The sequence below is a fragment of the Microchirus variegatus genome (genome assembly GCF_963457635.1).
Source record: "Microchirus variegatus genome assembly, chromosome: 1".
NCBI lineage: Eukaryota > Metazoa > Chordata > Actinopteri > Pleuronectiformes > Soleidae > Microchirus > Microchirus variegatus.
This window is the reverse complement of record NC_139802.1, coordinates 6,228,758-6,250,233: the sequence shown is the minus strand read 5'-3', so window position 1 is coordinate 6,250,233 and position 21,476 is coordinate 6,228,758. Positions and strand designations below refer to the sequence as shown.

Genomic DNA, 21,476 nt, shown 5'->3' with positions numbered 1-21,476 from the left:
AAGACATGAATACCGCAATGTGTTTGAAACATTTTTTTTAATCACCTGTACAAAACAAAAGAAACATGACAGTAAAACACTGCATCTGCCTGCTCTTTGTTCTTGTTGTAGAATACATAATAATAATAAACAAAAAAACAACTCATCTACAATATAAACACTGATTCATACCTAGGTCATTAATAACAAATGTACAGACCACTGACGTACCATCATGACAGTGTGTATTGTGTGTCAGTTTCCAATTTGAAATATGAAATGTAATTTAAAAAAATAAAAATAAAACAGTCGAACTTCGTCCACTGAAGTTTTTAGTGCCACGAAAGCTGGACGATGGGTACATCGAGCAGCATTCAGTCAGAGGACTTCACAGCTGTGGAGAAAGAGAACACGGTATACAGATTTTAGAAAAACAACAACAACAACATCAACATGTTACGCTCAGGACATTTTAATTGAGTCACCATGCAATGTTAAGAAAACAAAAAAGCATTTACAAAGGCATAAGACAAGATTTACATTGAAGTTTATGGCTATTGTCAAACCTATACTGAGTTAGAGGTGACCCTGAATTCCTAAGATCTCTGGTTTTATTGCCTTAAATTGCATTTATTTTTTATGTTCTAAATTGGCAGCATTAACTACGGAGCCCCCGTAGGGAGAAAAAAATGGAGAAAAACCATTTCAAAGTCGAGATCTCGAGTTTCCCAAAAAAATATGAAAAAATAAAAAAATTGAAAAAAATATTTTTTTTCATAATTTTTTGGAAACTCGAGACTAGACTGTGAAACTCAAGATATCCCCCCAAAAAATATTTTTTCTCCATTTTTTTTTTTTCCTCATGTCACTTCGGGGGCTCCGTAATTAACAACATAAAGAGGAAAATAAAAGACTAAACTACTACACTATACTATACATAATTCTATATACAGGGAATATGCAGGAATCCTGAAGTAAATTTTAATTCAATACCTTTTTAAGACTTTTTCACGACCTTCTCAAAATATTTTAAGACCCTATCGCCACAGCAACACATATTTAACTTACAAAACAGTTTTAGCCTGCAATTAAATCTATAGAACAAACGACAAGTCAATAATGTTGATACAGATCAACTGTAAAAGTGGTGAACACATTGGTTAAAACTTTATAAAGAATGGTTTTTACTAGAACAATATAGATTCTATAAATTAACCCTTTAATGCACAAGCGCAATTTCCGCGAAGGTTTGTGCAATAATATTATATTTTTTGCTATATGTGTTATTAATATGTGGTTATTAAGGTCATTTCACTCGCACTCGTTGCATGAAGCCAGCGAATCAGTGTCAGAGGGCATTTTTTTGGCCTGTTTTTGCACATTAAGAGACAAAGAAACAATGAGAGGGCTCAAAAATGTTTATTGTAAATATGTTTTGTACTGTTCACATTTCAAAGTGAACTCTTTCTAAATAAATCTTTTTGTTTTTCTTCATTTTAAATAGTCAAAACAGTATTTAAATAAATTGTAAACAACTACCAGATACTGGAAGAAAACGCACTTAGTTACAGGACATTTTCTGGTCCTTTTATGGTTAAAATAAGCACAAAAAAAAGTCCTGATATAAGGTTTCAAGGGTTAAAGAGTTTAATGCTCATTTATTTATTTCACTTCATACGTAGTCTAATTTTATATTTTGGACATTTAATATGAAATAATATTGTGCATTTCATTTTGATCTATCAAAAATGTATGCGAAACAATAGAGGATTAAGAGTTTGAGTAAGAGAATTAGAAAAATGAAGTCACAAACAAACAAAAAGAGGACATCTGTCAGATATGGTATTCAGGGGGGGGAAGTCAACCCGAAACCATAAAGGCCACAAGACAACATACTAGAACATGCATTTGTGTGTGTGTGTGTGTGTGTGTGCGTGATAAAACAAACATAAAGCATGCAGGTCTTCACACCTCAAACTGAACATTCATGACATTAGAGAGGAGGAGAAAACCCAGAGTTTGCACAACAAACCAGCCGAGAGCCCTTAAAGCCCATCAGGACACACCGTCATGCAGCAGGTAGTACGGACGCCACAGCACAGTTCACACAGATTAGTATTGTAAGGAAACAAAGGAACACGAGAGTATATATATATTTATATATATATTCACTCTTGTGACACCATTACTTACTGAGCTAAACCCCCCACATCTGTGTCAGACCACAGTAGAAAGGCCTACTGCTACATGAGAGATCTTGCTCTGGCGAAAACAGAACAGCAGAAAGGTCGTGAGTGAAACGAAGCTGCAACTTTCTTTTCTGTCACTTCCCTTAAAATTCGAAAGGTTCTGGAGTTAGGATTAAAGATTAAGAGTCGCAGCAGTTTAGTTCCCAGGCTTCATTCTACAGGAGGGAACATGTGAAGACATTTCACACGTCCTCTGCTCTCTGGCCACAGAAAACTGTTTATCATACGCTCGGTGATATAAAATAGATTCACGCAGACGAGCTTTGCTTTGTCTCGCCCTGTAAATACACCATCATAAAACACACGTTTGACAACACAAGCTCATGGTCCCGTGTGTAACATTATAGGAGAGCTTTTTAGCAAAAATTTAATATACTTGTCCTTTTTTTGTTTAAAAAAACCTCATTCTGGTCTCTATGCACCGCTTGGCCACTCTGCCCCAGCATTTTAGAGCCAGAAAAATGGATTCATTTAAAAACTCTGCTCGCTGCATTTCTGTTTGAAAACTCCACGACCACAGAAACTATGGACGGGTAAAAACGGAGACCTATGGAAATGATGACACAAGTTACTGGGACTCACTTCCTGATTGGTCCTCTTTGGACATGACATCCTCTACACTGGTGCACAGAGGTGGAAAAAGTACTAAAATATTGTACTCAAGTAAAAGTACCAATACTTTGATGAAATATTACTCAAGTAGAAGTAAAAAGTAGTTCATTTGAAATGTACTTCAAGTAAAAGTTACTAAGTTACTTTGCATGGGGTGTGAGGGTAGTAGAAATATGACAAGGGGTCAGAAATCCCAAACTATTTTGGAGCTCACGCGCCCGGCGCGACACAGGACATTACGTCACTTTTGGCGTGCGCCCTCTATGTTCACGCGCCAGTGCTGGTGCTAATCACATCATCATTGGTCTGGTTCTGGTGGATATTTTCCCCCTGTAGGTCTTCATTGTGCTGAATTTTTATTTTTACTCAGTAACGGATAGGATTTATAATACTTGAGTCAATATGTACTCAAGAAAAATACAAAATACTGATTTTGTACTTAAAAACTACAAAATACTCAAAAACAAAAAAAGTATTCAATACAGTAACTTGAGTAAATGTATTTCGTTACTTTCCACCTCTGCTGGTGCAAACCCCAGTGTTGAACTTGAGTCAACGTGTTTGTGTGTTTTGTTATTATTAGAGCAGCTCAACTTCTGTATCAGACCAAATTCTTCAGATTTTTCTTCTTTCTTTGGAACAGTGACATTTCGTCTGCCTGTCTTCTGATTGGGCAACAAGGCTTTACCGTTACAGCCGTGTCACCACCTGACATGGCTTGCTTCTGACAGGATAATGGGCTATAGCATTTTCATGTAGACACAATTATTTTTTTAACAATGGAGGAAGAAATCTTTGACAAAATGAAAATGGACCAAGAGCTACTGGTGTTTTTTAACAGTATTCTCATAGCTCCTTTTAGCCCAAACGGTGTTTTTTTCAACACCCAACAGTCTATTTTCATACAAAGCTTGAAGTCTTGTCGAGACAAACAGCCACAAACGGGAAAAAACAAACTGCTGGACGTCCTCAGTTGTTGTCTGTTGTGTTGCGTTCGATGTCATTGTACGTTGTTGTTGCACCGCTACGTCATGACGGTACGTATCTCTAATAGGGGTGACGATAGCTCAGTGGCCTTTGACCTTTGAGTGGTCATCAAGACGAGAAAGAAAATTTACTGGTACTAGCAGAGTAGTGAAAGCTGTTCTGTACCTGCATTGAATGAACTGAGAGGGTAAGGGGAGGAAGCTCCTACTTTGCTGACCGTTTACACGCTGACAAGAACGTTTTTAAACCCAGTATGTAACAAAAACGCACTGTTTATTGACCTTTGCCTCAATAAATAACCGAAAACTGCAATTATACGGAGTCCAGTGTTTATTGCCAGAAGAAGCGCGTCCGGCAAGTAGTTTCCAAAAGTTCCTTCACTTAGCCTCTCCGCGACTCAATAGTTTTTTGATAGTCGCCTATAACAACCGCTTCAAACCGCTCCAAACTGAACTGTAGCATGATGGAAACACTGCAACTCACGGCCCAGTGGAGAAACCAGCCCGATTATTTTTTTTTGAAGTGGAAACGATACAACGAATGACATCCTTTCTTCATGAACGTTAGGGAAAGGGAGGGACAACAGGAGTCACTAACTCTTACACGCTGGACCTTTAAGACAAAAATAATCACAAAACACTCACTGCTGTGATGAACTTGGTGCCTTGTGGCTGGAGGTCTTCATCCTTCTGGAATATGGAAGGAGACGCTCGGGATGAGGGAGGTGTGGAGGAGCACAGAAACGAGGAGGGCTCGTTGTTGTTGTTGTAGGAGTCCATGACCATGTTGGGGTGCACAGGTATGGGGAGAGTACTGAGCCCTGACACACTCTCACTGGACGTGCAGCGGGAGGACGTCTCTGAGCTCTCAATGACTGTGGCACAGCAGAGAAAAACACATTGTGACGCTGTTTTTGTGTTTTCTCACAACTCTGAGGCATAGAATTAAAAAATGTGAAGACCAGACTCAGGTGACTCCTAGTGGTGACAGCAGGAAAGACAGTGAAAAAACCTCATCTACTCCTATACATGTGCTTCACAAACAGGCTAACAACAGGGCAGTTACACAAGAATACCTTGTATTATTATGTTAATAGTTTTGTACAAAATCCAATTTCTATTATGTTTTACTGTAAAGTGCAAGGCAATTTTAGTAGAATTCATATTTCCTTCATGCGTCTTCTTTATATTGCTTAGTGAAACATTTTGTAATAGAGATTAATTCTGACTGGTGTGAAGGAGAATCCTTGTCGGTATGCTTATATGTTTAATACATTAAAATTATCTGTTTTAATTTTGAGATTTAATGGTCTTTAATATTTTTATTTTATTTAAAAATAAAAAGTCAACAGATGACAGAAACTACAGTGTTTACTTAAAAAAAAAAAAAAAAAAAGATACACAGATTCAACACTAGGGATGAAACAATGAATCCATTGCTAAATGAATTGTCAACCTATTTTGATAATTGATGAATCGGTTTGAGGCTTTTTTCATGATTAAAACAAGATTTCTGATTGTTTTAGCTTCTAAAACGTGAATATTTTATTTGTTTCTTTGCTCCACATAACAAAAAAATCATTCAAACTAAATCATTTTGGTTTGTGGACACAAACAAGACATTCGAGAACTTTGTCATTTCCAGGATTGATCAACGTTTTTTTCTGACATTTTCTGGACCAAAAATAGGAAAATAATTGACAGAAGTTGCAGCTTTATTCAACATCTATTTGACCAATATCTAACTGAAAACGGACACTCACTCATTGAAGGTTGGCTCCCAGTGTCCTGCTCCAGCTCGTCCTCCTCTATACAGTCGTAGGGCCACTGGGCAAAGGAGGGAACACCGGGGTACGGATGCGCGTGTGGATGCGAGGGGGACGAGCACAGGTGGAGATTGAGCGAGCCCAGCAGGGAGGACGAGGACTGGCTGCTGGAGGAGGAGGTGCTGCTGTTGGAGATGGTGGAGTGTGGCCGCTTGAACGAAGAGCAGTGTTCAAATGAGGACACGGCGATGGAGGCTCTCGTCCTGGACTCTGTGGCAGAGACAAGCACAGTGAGCTGTGAGAGAGGGGCACGTGTAACCATGTCAACATAGATAGTCAAGGTGTTCACAACATCTCTGGTGAACCCCGTAATGTAATGTAATGATGCTTTACATTTTAGTATGGCTTAGATTGCATCTTCAAAGTCCCCAAAAAACATGACCTTCAGCAAAGAAAAAATGGCATAAACACATCCCCGATTCATGCATATTCTTAGAGAGAGACAAACTGGAGAGAGGTGGAGAGTCCACACGTCGTTATCACCAGACTTGAAATGTGCGTGCGTGTGTACAAGAACATCTCACCTGACCCTTTCATTATATAGTCAATGGATCTGTCGCTGATAGCTGCATCGCTTGGCTTGATGTCCATGAAAGGTTTGCTTCCAATCCCCATGGAAACCATTTCCTGCATGCGCAACTCTAGAGTCAAACAAATAATAATAATGTATAGAATGTTTACGCTACACGGATAGGAAGTAATCATATAAATATTGAGCTTAAAAAGGTACATTGTGTGAGAAATGTATTATAGAAAATTCATAAAATGACCATGATAGGTCATATATATATATACTGTATATCTCAGAAATGCTGATGTTGTCAAACCTAAAAGGTCTCACCACCCCTCTCAAAAATATCTCAACAAATGCACAGGAGATACAGCCAATCCCAGCGGATATATAGATAAACAACCATTCACTCTTACATTCACACCCACGGTCAATTCACCACAATTCATTTTTTTTGGACTTTGGTAGGAAACCAGAGTGACCGGGATTCAAATCTTATTGTGACCTGTTTCTGTCTTTTTGGAAATTACCTGGCAACCCACTAGAACTGGGGCAAAAGGGGGAAGTTTGGATTGCAGTACCCATTTTAACCTCTAATGGCCGCAGTTGTCACCCTTGTCACATGTTGCCTCTTTAAAAACAAGAAACCCACCTCTGTTTCGGAGTGCCTGCCTCCACAGGATCTTTCCAATGATGGCGGTCCACACAGCCTTGACCTCCGCCGAGCTGGCCTGAAGTATAAACGTGTCCTGCGACTTCCTCCGACGAAACCAGATCTCAAAACGCAGGCCGCTGTCGCCGACGTTTTCAGTCATGCCTATCTCTGCCGTCTGAACAGGACAGAAGAAATAAAGCATACGCAAAACATTAGATTCACTGTCATTAGACACAAAGATGAGCGGGGGAAAAAAAGTAATGTTCTTACTTTGAAGGACTGTTTGTAGATGTAAAAGTCATATCCTCCCTCTATCTTCTTGGTCTTGCTGAAAAGGATGAGGTCTTCAAACAAGAAGACGTGGCGGAGGTATTTCCTCCGTCCACACCAGACTATGAACTCATCCTGGCAGCGGAGTTGACCTTGCTCTTTAAGGTTCACCTGGAGAGGAAACATGACCGTTCACATGCGTGACAGAGAACAATACAACGCTCCTGATGGGGGGTCTGACCTCGCTCTACTGTATAAATAACAAGATGACCTCAAACTCCAAAAGAGATTCAGTGACCTGCGCCTTATTTATTAAGTGGTGCAGGGCTTTTAGTGCCGACATTAAAAATATCCATTATAACAGCACACGACTCGTGCGTTACTACTTACATCGCAGCCCCGAATGGCATCCATAGCCAGCAGGTCGTTGCCGTGGCGAAGCTGGAACTTGACCAACTCCTCTGCGGTGCGCAGGTCCCTCAACTCCTGCTCCTGAGACTGGCTGCACTCTTTGATCAGGTCTTTCAGCAACAGGGCGTATTTACTCATCCTCTGGATGGGCTTCAGCAAGTAGGACGCCAGGTCCATCTTGTCCCCCAGCTCCAGCTGCTTATTCTGGAGAGGACACAGAGTGAGGGTTAATATTATGGCGTCATTGTTTGCTTCTTCTTCTTGTCTTTTACAAACTGAAACACTTGCGGATGCAAATGTCAAAAACATTGAGCTGAATTGTGCAACTGTAGTTTGTAGAAATCTGTAGAAATTCAACCTAAACATGTGCAAACACATACACTACCGTTCAAAAGTTTGGGGTCACTTAGAAATGTCCTTATTTTTGAAGGACAATCACTTTTCTTCAATGACTATAACATTAAACGAATCAGAAATACACTCTATACATTGTTAATGTGGTAAACGACTATTCTAGCTGCAAACGTATGGTTTTTAATGGAATATGTACATAGGTGTATAGAGGCCCATTTCCAGTGTTCTAATGGTACATTGTGTTTGCTAATCACGTTAAAAGAATATTGGATGATTAGAAAACCCTTGTGCAACAATGTTAGCACAGCTGAAAACAGTTTTGCTGGTTCTTTGACGAAAGGGCAAAGTCATTATTTTGAATAAAAATCATTATTTCTAATCTTGTCAATGTCTTGACTATATTTACTATTCATTTTGCAACTCTTTTGATGAATAAAACTGTGACTTTTAATGGAAAACACAAAAAAAATGTGTATAGCTGACCCCAAACTTTTGAACGGTAGTGTAAGTATGCCTAAAACTTAATTGGTGAATAAATGTGAGCAATAAAATTTTTATTCAATTTCGTTTTTTTAACTCTCAAATCTCTCAAACACTCAAGATTCCAGACGCACCTTAAAGAATTCATTCCCATGGCTGCTGAGCAGAGCGTCAGACTGGGGCTTATTCTTGCTGTACAGAGCATACATTCCAAACCGATCCTCCTGCACACAAGGTTAACAAGTTACAACACTGACTAGAGTAAAAAAAAAAAAAAAGCATGCTGACTGAGAGTGATTCAGCTCCTGTAAATGTAAAGACAGTAAATATGAGTTGAGCTGTGTGATGCTGACTTTAATGGATGTACACACTGTAATGGAACATAGAGAGTGAGTGAAACTATGTCACTACGCTGGAAACATTATATTTACTTGTTTTTAAACGAAAACAAGCGAACACATCATTACAGTGAGTGCGGCTTTTAAATTGTCAGTGTCAGTCGTTGCCTCGGGGGCAGATTCTCACTGCGTGGACTCACGTGTCTGAGGAAACAGCTACTGATGGACAGCGGGGAGTGAGCGCACGACTCGAGCTCTTTCAGGACATACTGAGTGTGGAAGTCCCACAGTTTCTCCACGTTCCCGAAAATGATGCTGCGCTTCCCGCGCAGGTCCTGGGGCAAATCCAGACGCTCCATCTCGGGGAAGTAGTGCTCGATGACGTAGCTGAGTGAGCGCACGTACTCCCGCTCCGTGGAGATCATCTCATCCATGATGTGCTGCACTTTACTGGTGAATATGACAACATAACACGAGCTGTTTATTATTACAGTTTACCGGGGGGAGGAAAAAGAAGCTAATCCAGACAAACATAATAATGATTTTCTTATCTTTATTTAATCCTACAAACATGAGGGTCAAGAAGAGCTGGAGCCAATCCCAGATGACATGAAGAGGCAAGGTGAAAAGGCAGGGTTACACCCTGGAGAGATCGCTAGTCCATCACGGCCACATACAGACAAAGAACCATCTCACACCTTTGGTCAAGTGTCCAATTAACCTAATCTGCATATTTTTGGACTTTGGGAGAAACCGAAGTACCCAAGTCGGCCCTCAGGTGAACCTGGATTTGAACCAGTGAACTTCTTCCTATGAGGCAACAATGCTAGCAACTTAACCACCCTTTTAAACAAATTAGTTTTAATTAATTTTGTAATGAAAGTAATTGTCACTAATCCATATTAAGAGCTTAATTCAATAACTGTGCTAACATCGTCCTACGTCTATGACGAACTGACTTTGGCATATTAGTATTTATTTGGTGTAGACTTAAAGGTGCCATATGTAAGAATGTGGCCAAAAACGGTTACTACATTCAAATTCAAAATACTTTTAGGTTTCGTTTTCTGACGTAACTGGCAACCCGTGGTCGCTCGGTAGCTGAGACTCTACTGACTGCAGTGATTGGTAGACGGTGGTAGGTGGCGCCACATGCCAAAACATGATTTCAAAACAAACATGATTTGCAGTCTGCAAAATATTTTTTTTAATGTAAATATTTTGGCTGTACTGTTGTTGTTGGTGCGTTCAGTTTGTTATATGAACATTATTCCTGAGTCTCTGTGACATATTAGGAGGATTTTATGGCCAGTTGCTTTAGATTTATTACATAATGCACCTTTAAATGATAAAAACACTACCAGAGACAAACAGCTATGTCACCATCATACAGTTTATACAATGTCTAAGCAGGACTACGGCTTTGCTTAAGGTCAGTTGTGATTGTGTTACGACCAGGCCTGAGAGAAAAACCTGATCACAACACGAATGAAGAGACTCCCTCTTCCCAACTCCCAAGAAACCACCAGCAACAAACTAAACAAACCATTTTAAAGGTTTATTTAAAAACAAACACACAAATGTCTGATGGCAGTCTGACTGTGAGTGGTTCAAGGAAGTCCACTGCAGCTGGGATACTCAGGCCTCTTCTCGTGGAACCTCCTGTGCAGGACCAATCAGTTCCCAGGATCTTTAAATGGTTCCTTTATTCACAGACACAACACAGTGGTTCTCTTCCTCACCTGCTCTGTTTCTTTCCGTCTCCATCGCTGCGTCTGTTATGAACCCTGGAGGGCGTGGACATGCTGCGGCTCCGTCCCAACGCCGGACTCATCACATCCGGTCTCTGTAGCTTCTTCTCGGCGGACACGTTGTTCGCCACCTCCAAACCCTTGATGTAAACGCCGGTATAACCGTGAATGTGGCTGACGTCCGAGTGCCCGCCGTCTCGCGGCGTCAGCTCGTAGCTCATGGTCTTCTTCATGATCTTCTTCATCGGCTGCTTGCGGAGGCGGGCGGCCCCGGAGTAGACGGGCTCCGAGTGACAGGATATGGTCGAGTCGATGGTGCAGTCGCTGTCCGTGTCGTCGAACATGGACGGACTCTGCCTCAGTTTGCCGTCAGAGTCTGGAGGGAACGTGAAGTGCGTGGAGGAGGAGATGGAGCTGGAGGGGCTTTTGGAGAAAGGCCCGGCAGAATGAGGCCTGCTGTCCTCAAAAGTCAAGGGCGTTATCGGCCCAGGTGAAACCACACAGCCGTTACCATTATGATGTTGTTCTGCTGTGCCGATCTGACTCTCGGCAGTTTTTAAGGAAGCCATCATCTCTACAGCTGCGGAGGTCAGTGCTGGCGTCACGGCTCGGGCCAAAGTCTCCTCGAGCTGCTGTTTGGTTTGCTGACACTGGTGCCACACTGTGTTCCACTGCTCCAGCTGCTGAGGACTCTCCAGTGACAGCACCATGTCATTGAGGCTGCTGAAGTTGTCCATGGAGAACTTGGATGCCTCGCTGCAGTAATCCTGCAGCACCTGCACCACAGAGGGTGAAACACCTGTGCTGTCCAAGTTGAGGTGATGGAAATAATCCTGACAATGTTCCATCCATTGGTTTGCCTATGGACGCGAAAATATGATATAAATATATTAATACAGCAATACAGAAAATAGAGATCAAGGGCCAATTCCAATTCCTATCTTAACCCCTTAATCTTAACCCTTAATCTTAAGTGGCCCTCAAAACCAAGTGTTGAGGGGTATTTTGTCACTTAGAAATGGGACACCCCTTAAATGCAGATACGTCTTCAGACTGTAGGGGGCAGAATAACGCGAAAGCTGCGTCCAGTCTGTCAACTCCAAAAAAGAAGAAGAAGAAGAAGAACACATTTAAGTCACGATTATTTATCACGATCCGTTTGTCAGTCAAGTTATTAGGTTGTCAGTTAGTTATAAGATGATACTCATCAAATACCACAACCACGGACATATTCAGCTGACAGTTACCACACACCACGGCTTATTGAAAAGTAAACGATAGCAAACGATCGCTTGTCAGCACCGGCCGGCTATTGACAAAAGATTGTAAAATAAAAATAAATGTTATGCAACAATGACGTCAGTAATCCATAAAAATGGGCCTAAACTAAGATAATACAATGTTTTTCATCATTTTTATATCTCTATTAACAAAGAAAATACTTCATTTGTAGCGTACAAATTTGTGCTTTCTGCGCCATCGTTGTTTTGTCAAAACACGCAATGCATTCTAGGTAGCCCTTGCTCCCAAGGGAGGTCTCGGAAAATCTCAATATTGAGGGCGAAACAGCCCTTAAACTTGCCCCTCAACTTAATTTTTCTGAGAATCAGGACAGCACTTGCACTAGAGGGAGAGCACATTTTTGAGATTGAGGGTTAAGCAAGGAATTGTAATTCACCCCAAGTCAGGTGGAATCCAACTTTTAGATATGCAATCTTAAAGGTATATAAGAATATAGTGAGTCTTGAATAGGAAAAGTACATACATATGAAAAATCTGATCTTTTTAATACGTACCGAGTCATAGAAATCGTAAAGGTTGCTCAGGATGTCAAGGTGGGCTTTCCTCTGCTCAACTCTGCCTAAAATGGAGCCCAGATGCTGCTTGAACTCAAAGAGCGCAGAGCCTGGAAGAGACTCTGGAGACTCTTTCACAAGCCGCAGGCCATGTCTCTGTTGGCGCTGTGAGGAAAAGATGAATTTAGTGTTAACCGTCGTCTGAAAATTACACACGGGGACTAATCCACACCAGCGTATGTTTTTTTTTTTTAAAGAAATGGTGAGGAAATGTGCTGTGGTAACACCTACCACAGATTCCTCCAGAAAGTTTTCCAAGCTCTCTCTCATCTCCTTAATTTTGGTCACAGACAGATTTAGAGAGTCTATAGGTGCGAGCTGCTTCTCGCCCTCGACGCTGAACCACAGTTTGATCTAGGAGGTGGAGAGAGAGGGGATTTTGACACATTTGTTATCCAACTTTTCACTGAGAGCAAAGAGAAACAGAGAGAAATGAGGTTGGTCGGTCACCTGTTGCGTTTGCTCCTCAAACTTGCGCACCTCCAGCAGGCTCTCCAACTGTTTCTGAGACTTGTTGGAGAGGATCACAAGCTCGTGAACCTCTTCATCTACTTGGTTGTACAGCGTATTTAAACGGTCTATAGTGTCCCTAAAAGAAGAAAAACGGCACACACACGGTCAAACAAGCACGTTCCCGTCTCGTAACCCTTTATGGAAAGTTCGTCCACTTTCCCCCTCAGTACCTGTAGATTTCAATATCACAGGCTTCTTCCTTCCTGATGCGGGCTAACACAGTTCCTCCTTCTAGACGCAGTCTGTTTAGACGGTTGTCATCCAGCACGCGCTTCATGAGATGCCTCTGCTGTTCCATCGCCTCAGACACCTCCTGAACACGTGCATAAAGGCGAATGAATAATATGAAATAATGTGTATAAGCAGGCATTTGTGTTTTTAGTCATATTTCTCCTATGTGCTCTCTTTCTCTTCTAAGGTTACTTCGTCTCTATTGACCAAAGATCACAAAGGTGAACCATAAAACACACGACTACCGTGTGTCAGCAAAGACACATAAATCTGAAGGCCAGACAGCCCACGGGGGACTGGGTTCTGACCTTTGACGTCTTCATGTTGCCACGTTTGCTCAATGTGCCGATGGACTCCTGAAGGGAAGCGATGGCCGCACTGCAACTGCTGGCAAACGGCTCGATTTTCTGAGAGAAAGAGAGACGCGGAAAAACGAGGAGGAGGGTAATTAGAAGTTTCCTTAAAAAAAGAAAAAATGGGAAAAACGTTTTTGGAAAAATCACCACAGCCTGAAATGATGTTGTTGAGTCAAGAAAAGTCACAAGTGATCAGGTTTCAAATGTCCTTCAACTGTATAGTATTTTTTTTTCTTTTATACACAAACACCTTTTAGTAAAGTGAACAAAAAAAGAGTCTAAAAACGTATCTCTCCACCCTCGGCACGCTCTTAAGAAAGCTTACAAATACAGTGTGTTAATGTTGGCCTCAGTCCAGCCCGCTGTGCCACACCCACCTGTCTGAAGTGGATCCAGTGGTTGTGGTCGTAGTGGAAGGTTCCCTCCAAATCCCGTGTGAGCTGGGTTTGGTCGATGTGTTTCAGCAGGGCCTTCAGAGATGACAGCGTCTCAGTCTGTGGCAAGACAAAAACCCAGAAAAAAAAGACACACACACACACGCACGCACACAAAGTCAGTGTTTCTCTTGTACGAACTCAAAGCCACAGTAACTTAAACTCTCTAAACTCCAGCTCCAGCTCCAGCTCCAGTTTTGGTCGTCATAGCCTGTCGTGATCAGGGGTGCGAGAAAAATATCAAACCAAAATGTTGCATATTTCACGGCATCATACGCAAACACACATAATGTGAATATGGAAATACTCTTGAAAGTGGTGTAGTGGTTTTCTGACAGCGGTTTTTGTTGATTTTAAGCCTCCAACCATTAGCTGGCAGAAGGCTTTCGGCTATTTGACGCTCTCATCCTTCCGCTCCTCTCACTACACAGTCAATAGTATATTAAGAGAGTTTTTCCTAAGGATAAATCACTATATATTGCCAGTAACACTTTAGATTAGGTAACACATATTCACCATTAACTAGGTGCTTACTAACATGTATATAAGTCACATTCTAGCCCTTTATTAGTAAATATTAAGCACGTGTTAACACCTTACGTAGGAAAAATCTTAATTCATGTCATAGTAGAGGTAGAATAAGGTGTTAATAAATGCTTAATGATTACCAATAAAGGGCTAGTATGCTACTTATATATGTTGGTAAGCACCAAGTTAAAGGTGCCATATGTAAGAATGTGGCCAAAAACAGTTACTACATTCAAATTCTAAACACGGAGGTCTTTTAGGTTTCGTTTTCTGACGTAACTGGCAACCTGTGGTTGCTCGGCAGCTGAGACTCTACTGACTGCAATGACTGGTAGACGGCGGTAGGTGGCGCCACATGCCAAAACATGATTTCAAAGCATAAACATGATTTGCAGTCTGCAAAATGTTTTTTTTAATGTAAATATTTTGGCTGTACTGTTGTTGTTGGTGAGCTCAGTTTGTTATATGAACATTATTCCTGAGTCTCTGTGACATATTAGGAGGATTTTATGGTCAGTTGCTTTAGATTTATCACATAATGCACCTTTAATGGTGAATATGTGTTCCCTAAGCTAAAGTGTTACCATACTGCCTTATTGATAGTATAGCATCACCCCAGTATCAGGAAATGTATTATACCGCCAGATACATAGCTCTAATAGTGATGAAATCAGATGGAATCATCATATCTGAGTCTCATGCTCAAAAACATACTTTAATTGAAGACTTCCGTCGTTACCTGCACATTGATGTCTCGCTCCGGTTTCACTGCGGCCTCTTTGTCCACCAGGAAGAGAACTGAGTAAAGTGCATTCGGTACTAAAGCCTGAAAAATAGGCACACACACGCTGTTTTAAAATAGCATCTTTAAATGGGAAAACATAAAAATGACAAGACGTGTGTTTGTACTGCGGAGAATAGGCTCTTAAAGCGACGTCTAACGTATGTGTTGTGGTTTACAGAACGATCCGTCTTACATCAGAGAGCAACTTATCATCTCAGTGTGATGACATGTCTCTGGTGAGTTGGCTGTAGCCGACCAGCTCCCACTATGTGGTTAAAAACAGACAAGTAAGCACAGGCTTCTCCACGAGCGCCCCGAGGCGAGCCTTTTTCACAAAAATGTCTTGATATGCATTCACCTCAAATTTAAGGTGTGTCCTTTTAAGAAAGAAAAAAAAACAAACAAGCCCATATCAGAAACTGAGAGGCAGAAAAAAAGCAAATGTGTGAAGTGTGTTTTAGTGTAGTTAAAAAAGAAAAAAAAACATATAGGGAGAGACAGGGAGAGATGCATGACATGATTTACGGCTGAATACTCTTTGGGCGTGTTGGAGGGTAATTACACATTTTCCACTGTGGGCTCACCTGCAGTTCAGACAGAGATGACAACAGAGCTGGAACAGGCTGCTGCCTCCTGCTGTCTATGACAACAGTCAGACCTTGATCCTGCCTTTCTTTCCTGAAACCAAAGCTTTCAAAATTAGTGTGAAGTCTTTGTCAAACAGCGGCCTGCATTCACTGTAGTGTGTGTTTTTTTAAATCCTGAACACGAGACCATTAAAGACTTGGTTAAGAGAGGTTTTTTTATTTTTTTCTGGGGAGGTATTTTAGTGATAAAGCTATAAAAAAAAAAATGTACTATGTATACATGTAAACAAATCTAAAAAAAGACCCTTAAAATGCCCTTTATTCACAAGCATGAGCATTAAATAAATGATTTGAACAGTTACACGTCACTTTTTATTTGTGTATGTGTCATAATTGTAATAAAAGTGTATTCATAGGTGAAGCTGTCATATTATAATAGATACTGATGGATAACAAAGTAAATTGTAATTAGACAAACAAACTACATTAGTCATCAGTTGTCTGCAATCACAAGCTATTGCTGAAGTGTTGTGTTGATTCTGTGAACTTTTTGTTCCTTATTGGTTTTGCTGCTTCTTATACTTTTATAATGTTCATATACTGCTTATAAACAACCTGGAGAAGCTTTTTTTAAATGAATAAACGAGCTATGTAAAAGATCTCAAAAGTATTAACACATTCTGGATGAGACGGTGGCTGTGTGGTCGTGAAGTGTCATAACACAAACAAAAATAAAACGTGACTTACCGCAGTGTGGAGTAGTAGTAGCCCAGTAAACAGGTGAGGTCACTGACCGTGCAACTCTCACCTGGCCACACCTGAGACCTGGTGCACACCTGCAGTACTGCCCTCCCACTGCGGTCTCTGTTTCCTGGAAGAGAGTAAGCAGGCAGACGGGGGGGGGGGGGTGAACACTTCAAATGCACAGATGTCATGACATTTTTGCCATCTAACTGAGATAGGTAAATGTTGGGAGCTTCAGGGGAAACAGTACCTGGACGTTTCTTTAAAAAAAAAATAAAAAAAAGCTTTAAGATGACAGTTTAACATCAACCAACAGTGGAAAAGACATGTTGACCATGTGGTTTATTATGATTCAAAATAACTGGGTGGATGGGAAAGCAGCAGTCACACTTTATGTATTTCCTCTTCCATCTTAGATCATTTACATCATTTGAACAAGTGAAAAAGTGTGTGTGTTTTTTTAACTTTTTACTAATTATGATCATTCTCCAATATAACAGTCTGTCCCAGGCGCCACATAAGGGCCCACGTGGGCCAGTGCCACTATGATAAACAGCTGGCCCACCCTATCAGAAGTGCAGCATTAACTTGAATTGAATGGCGAGAGATTACGCATCGCACTGTCCGGTGTCTCCGGTCAGGAACACTCTACTGGAAGCGGCAGTAGTAATTCTCCTTGTGGCACAAGGAAAGTAAATATAAACCCACAGTGTTTGTGCACTTCTTTCTCCTTCCCCGGGCTCATGCATGCATGCATTTTGTGCCTCAAAAAAAATAGCCATTGATCGTCTAATATGTGATGAAATCAAATGTTTAATTTTGGGACAAATACTGCCTAACAATAATACAAAGTCAAGTCACTCCTTGAGAGTGACTCGCCTGACCTTTTGGATTTGTTCGGTTAAAGTTCTTGTGCGTATTGCTTAATCCAAGCCTGGAGGTTTTTAATCGATGTAGCCTATTTGTTTGCCATTAATCGTCTGATATGTGATGGAAATCGTGTGTTGTTTAATTTCAGGACAATTGCTGTAGGCCTGCTGCCTAAAACGTGATTATTTTGAAAAGAAAAAGAGTAAAAATAGTGGCCCACCCTACTTCGCAAAAGTCCACCCTATTGAAAAATCCTAGCCACGCCACTGGTCTGTCCGCTGCCTAATATAGGAATTGTTCCATCACATAAATATCTGTTCAAAGATCTCTCAACAGCCAACCACACACTAAGACTGGCTAACAATATTGTCTGTTATCCTGATGAATATGGATTTATTATTATTAATAGGATCAGTTTGAAGCATCTAAAAACTTATTTATTTTATCGCAAATGTTGCTGCTATGGTGGCAAATCTGTGCAAGACAAATTGCAGACATTTGTCTAACACTAGCATTAATCTGGTCTTACCTGGCAATATCACAGCACCAGATGTGAGCAGCTCGTGATTGACCTCTGACATCAGTTTGGGAAAGGCTGGGTCACTGTCGCACAAAGAGCTCGATATTGAAGCCAGCCTGACAGCGTCCCCATTGGCAGCTTTAGGACTATGAGACTCTTCTCCGCCAGACCTGAGCTGCCTGCTCTCACTGTTGATGCCATCGTTGGGATGTCCTGTGGAGGGAAAACACAAAATTGACTGAATACAGCGTGTTGATTGCAGGGAAAGCACAATCAATCAAAATGTGAAGTGTCTCCTTTCACCTCGGTGCTTTCTTACCTCACCATAATAACCTCACGAAACATGTGTTTACTAGTGGTAAAAGGTGAAGGAGTGCTCGCGTAGTGAGTCGACACTGACTCATCACGGCGACCAGGTGTTTAGTCACCCTGAGTCATGGCCAACTTCGCTGTTATTAGACTCTCATATCTTCAGTCCCTCATACCCCAAAGCTCTGTTTACAGGAAACCTGCTCCTGACATTCCCAAGAGTGGTTCCACAGTTTGTTTTTTTTAGACTCGATCCTGTTCCTGAGGCAGCGAAACAGCCTGTAAATGTGTGGATACTCCAGTGGACTCTCCAGTGCCAACAACATAGGTAAAAATGGTTTAATAAAGTAAGTGATGTATAGGTCCTCAGACTTTCTGTTTACCATGATTCTGTCCTCCTTTTCTATGTTACTCGTGATGATAAAGCAAATATTTTTGGGTTTTGAACTCAGGCAAATAAAGAAACCAAGATCTGATTTTAGGTTACTTCGTAAATTACAAATAGTCTGTATTTATATAGTGCTTTTCTAGTCTTGATGACCGCTCAACGCTGTTCTATTTCATCCTTACTGACCGCCAGAGGCGGTGCTTTAGCACTGGATGTCTCCATCTTGCGCATGCGCAGGTCGAGTGTTTATACCAACAAAGTCACCCATGACCCCTGATGACGCCGGCTAGCCTATATCTTCCGGTGACATCAGAGGATCTGTTCCTTTTCATCTTCTCGCTTTGCAGGTAGACGCATGTCAGCGAACTCTAGCTGAATTAAAGCGTTCATTGCCGCTCCGTCGCTGGTAGCCTTGTGACAATCTGTCGGAGCTGCGAGCTGCTCGCCCTCCAAGGGCTGCGACGAGCGGAGACGGGAGGTTCGTCGCGGTTCGCCGTGAACACCCCGTAATAGAAGTTGGATCAGCCAACGCTACAACTGGCTGAGTATACCAGGCGTCTTTCGCCTCCTTTGAGAATATGTCTTCTCTGTAAAATTAGTCGGTGAAGGCGTTGTGCGCTCTCTCCCGACATTTCCGTGTGTTAATTACGGGCGCTAGCGGTTAGCATTGCCTGCTCGACCTAGCGTCTGTATAATCGGTACACAGCTGATAGTACCCGCCTTGTTGCGGTCATATGTTGGTGAAGAAAGTGCATCTGTACTACTATATCTGTGAGTAATTGTACAACTTGTACCGTTTTTTATCTGTACTTTTCCATGTTATGAAGACAGCATTGCTTTAAGACACAGAGTCTGTGTAATCGCTACACAATTGGTCGTACCCGCCTTTCGTTGTAGTTGTATGTCGGTGAAGCCCCGACACCCGTACTTATGCTGTATCTATGAGTAACAGTACAACGTGTACTGCCTCTCTCCTTTTTTACTGTCATGTGTCGGTGCAGACAGCGTGTGTGCTCTCTCTTCGACATTTGTGATTTAATTACAGGCACTAGTGTCAGCACTGCTACTTAATCTAGTGTCTGCATAATCTGTACATTATACATGTCAGTGAAGCCAGTGTACTCGCTCCCTCTCCTGACATCTGTACTACTGTTATCCGTGAGTAACTGTACAGTGTGTACCGTTTCTCGCTTTGTTTTTTCATTTCATGTGTTGGTAAAGACAGCGTGTCCGCTCTCTCTCCCGACATTGGGTTGTTGCGCTGGCGGTCAACATTGCTCGCTTGACCTAGCGTCTGCATAATCGCTACACCGCTGCTCGTACCCACCTCCAGTTGTAGCTTCATATGTCGGTGAAGCCAGCGTACTCACTCCCTCCTGACATCTGTATTTCTGCTATATCCGTAGAAGCTTGACCTAGAGGCTGTGTAATCGGTACACAGCTGGTTGTACCCGGCCCACCTTTCGTGGTGGTTGTATGTTTGTGAAGCCAGCGTACTCGCTCCCTCTTCCAACTTTGTACTTCTGCTGTATCTATGAGTAACTGTACGGTGTGTACTGTCTCTCTTTTTTACTCTCCTGTGTCGGTGAAGACAGCGTGTGCGCTCTCTCTCCCGACATTTGTGATTTTAGTTACAGGCGCTAGTGTCAGCACTGCTTGCTTGACCTTGCGTATGTGTAATCGGTACATTATACATATGTCAGTGAAAGCAGTGTATTCGCTCCCTCTCCTGACATCTGTACTACAGTTATCTGGGAGTAACTGTACAGTGAGTACTGCTTTTGCTTTGGGTTTTTACTGTGTTGATGATGATGATACACCGTTGGCTGTACTCTTCATTCTAGTCCCCTGTAGTAAGCAGACGTGTTCCACTAAGGCTAACTGCATTGGATACCTGATTGTGAAGGCAGTGTGTTCGCTCCCTTTCCCATCGCAGGTGTATACTACTACCTCTAGTAACAGCCATATCTTGAGCTGTGTTGCTAGGCGGGATGGTTGTATTTGGCGCAGCAAGCCGACCTTTTGCTGGTGAAGGCAGTGCTCTCGCTCCCACTCCCAGCATAGGCAGGTGCTGTTGCCCTCCAGTTAGCAGAAGTGTGAAGAGCCCACTAAGGCTAACTGTACTTGTCTGTGCGACACCTGTTGGTGAAGGCAGTGCGCTCGCTCCCTCTCCCATCACAGGTGTATGCTACTAAACGTCAGTAACAGCCACATCTCGAGCTGCGTCTGCTCGGTGGCGACAGTCTGTATTGGCGCAGCAAGCTGGCCTTTGCCGGTGAAGGCAGTGTTCTCGCTCCCGCTCCCAGCATAGGCGGATGCTGGTGCCCTCATAGTTAGTGTGAAGAACCACTAATCCTAACTGTATTCGGCTGTGCGACACCTGTTGGTGAAGGCAGTGTGCTCGCTCCCTCTCCCATCACAGGTGTATACTACTTACCGTCAGTAACAGCCACATCGAGCTGTGTCTGCTCGGTGGTGACAGTCTGTACTGGCGCAGCAAGCTGACCTTTGCTGGTGATGGCAGTGTTCTCGCTCCCGCTCCCAGCATAGGCGGACGCCGTTGGCCTCATAGTTAGTGTGAAGAACCACTTACCCTAACTACGGCCGTGCGACACCTGTTGGTGAAGGCAGTGTTCTCGCTCCCTCTCCCAGCATCTGTTGCTTCTCCCACTCTACAGCCGCCGACTGGCACCATGCTTGGTGACCACTCCTGTGCGACCTGTATGGCCTCCCTGCAGCCGGAGGACGGTCATGATAGGTGCCCTCCGTGCCTTGGCCTCGAACACCTGAGGGAGGGGCTGTCGGAGGATCCGTGCATGAACTGCAGCTTCATGCCCAGGGCAGTGCGGGTTGCCAGACTGGCTGAGGAACACCTGCTGGGTCATGTTCCGGAACCGGACCAGCTGACCCCAGCCCAGCGACTGCCACCAGCAC

At 42.4% G+C, this 21,476-nt stretch overlaps 1 protein-coding gene across 1 annotated transcript in view; it reads right to left on the bottom strand.

The window, feature by feature from the left end:
- Nucleotides 1-2,196: 2,196 nt before the first annotated feature.
- Nucleotides 2,197-21,476, bottom strand: part of plekhg4b (pleckstrin homology domain containing, family G (with RhoGef domain) member 4B) — a gene marked incomplete at both ends in the record, with an annotated part of 30,081 nt that continues 10,801 nt past the window's right edge. The window contains 20 exons of the mRNA XM_083896585.1: nt 2,197-2,241; nt 4,472-4,701; nt 5,590-5,862; nt 6,177-6,293; nt 6,816-6,993; nt 7,089-7,259; nt 7,479-7,703; nt 8,468-8,557; nt 8,872-9,121; nt 10,414-11,282; nt 12,219-12,383; nt 12,510-12,632; nt 12,729-12,867; nt 12,962-13,104; nt 13,331-13,429; nt 13,756-13,872; nt 15,080-15,166; nt 15,709-15,802; nt 16,459-16,582; nt 17,855-18,058. Coding sequence (XP_083752711.1) covers nt 2,197-2,241; nt 4,472-4,701; nt 5,590-5,862; nt 6,177-6,293; nt 6,816-6,993; nt 7,089-7,259; nt 7,479-7,703; nt 8,468-8,557; nt 8,872-9,121; nt 10,414-11,282; nt 12,219-12,383; nt 12,510-12,632; nt 12,729-12,867; nt 12,962-13,104; nt 13,331-13,429; nt 13,756-13,872; nt 15,080-15,166; nt 15,709-15,802; nt 16,459-16,582; nt 17,855-18,058 — 3,743 coding nt within the window. The remainder of the gene's footprint in view (nt 2,242-4,471; nt 4,702-5,589; nt 5,863-6,176; nt 6,294-6,815; nt 6,994-7,088; nt 7,260-7,478; nt 7,704-8,467; nt 8,558-8,871; nt 9,122-10,413; nt 11,283-12,218; nt 12,384-12,509; nt 12,633-12,728; nt 12,868-12,961; nt 13,105-13,330; nt 13,430-13,755; nt 13,873-15,079; nt 15,167-15,708; nt 15,803-16,458; nt 16,583-17,854; nt 18,059-21,476) is intronic.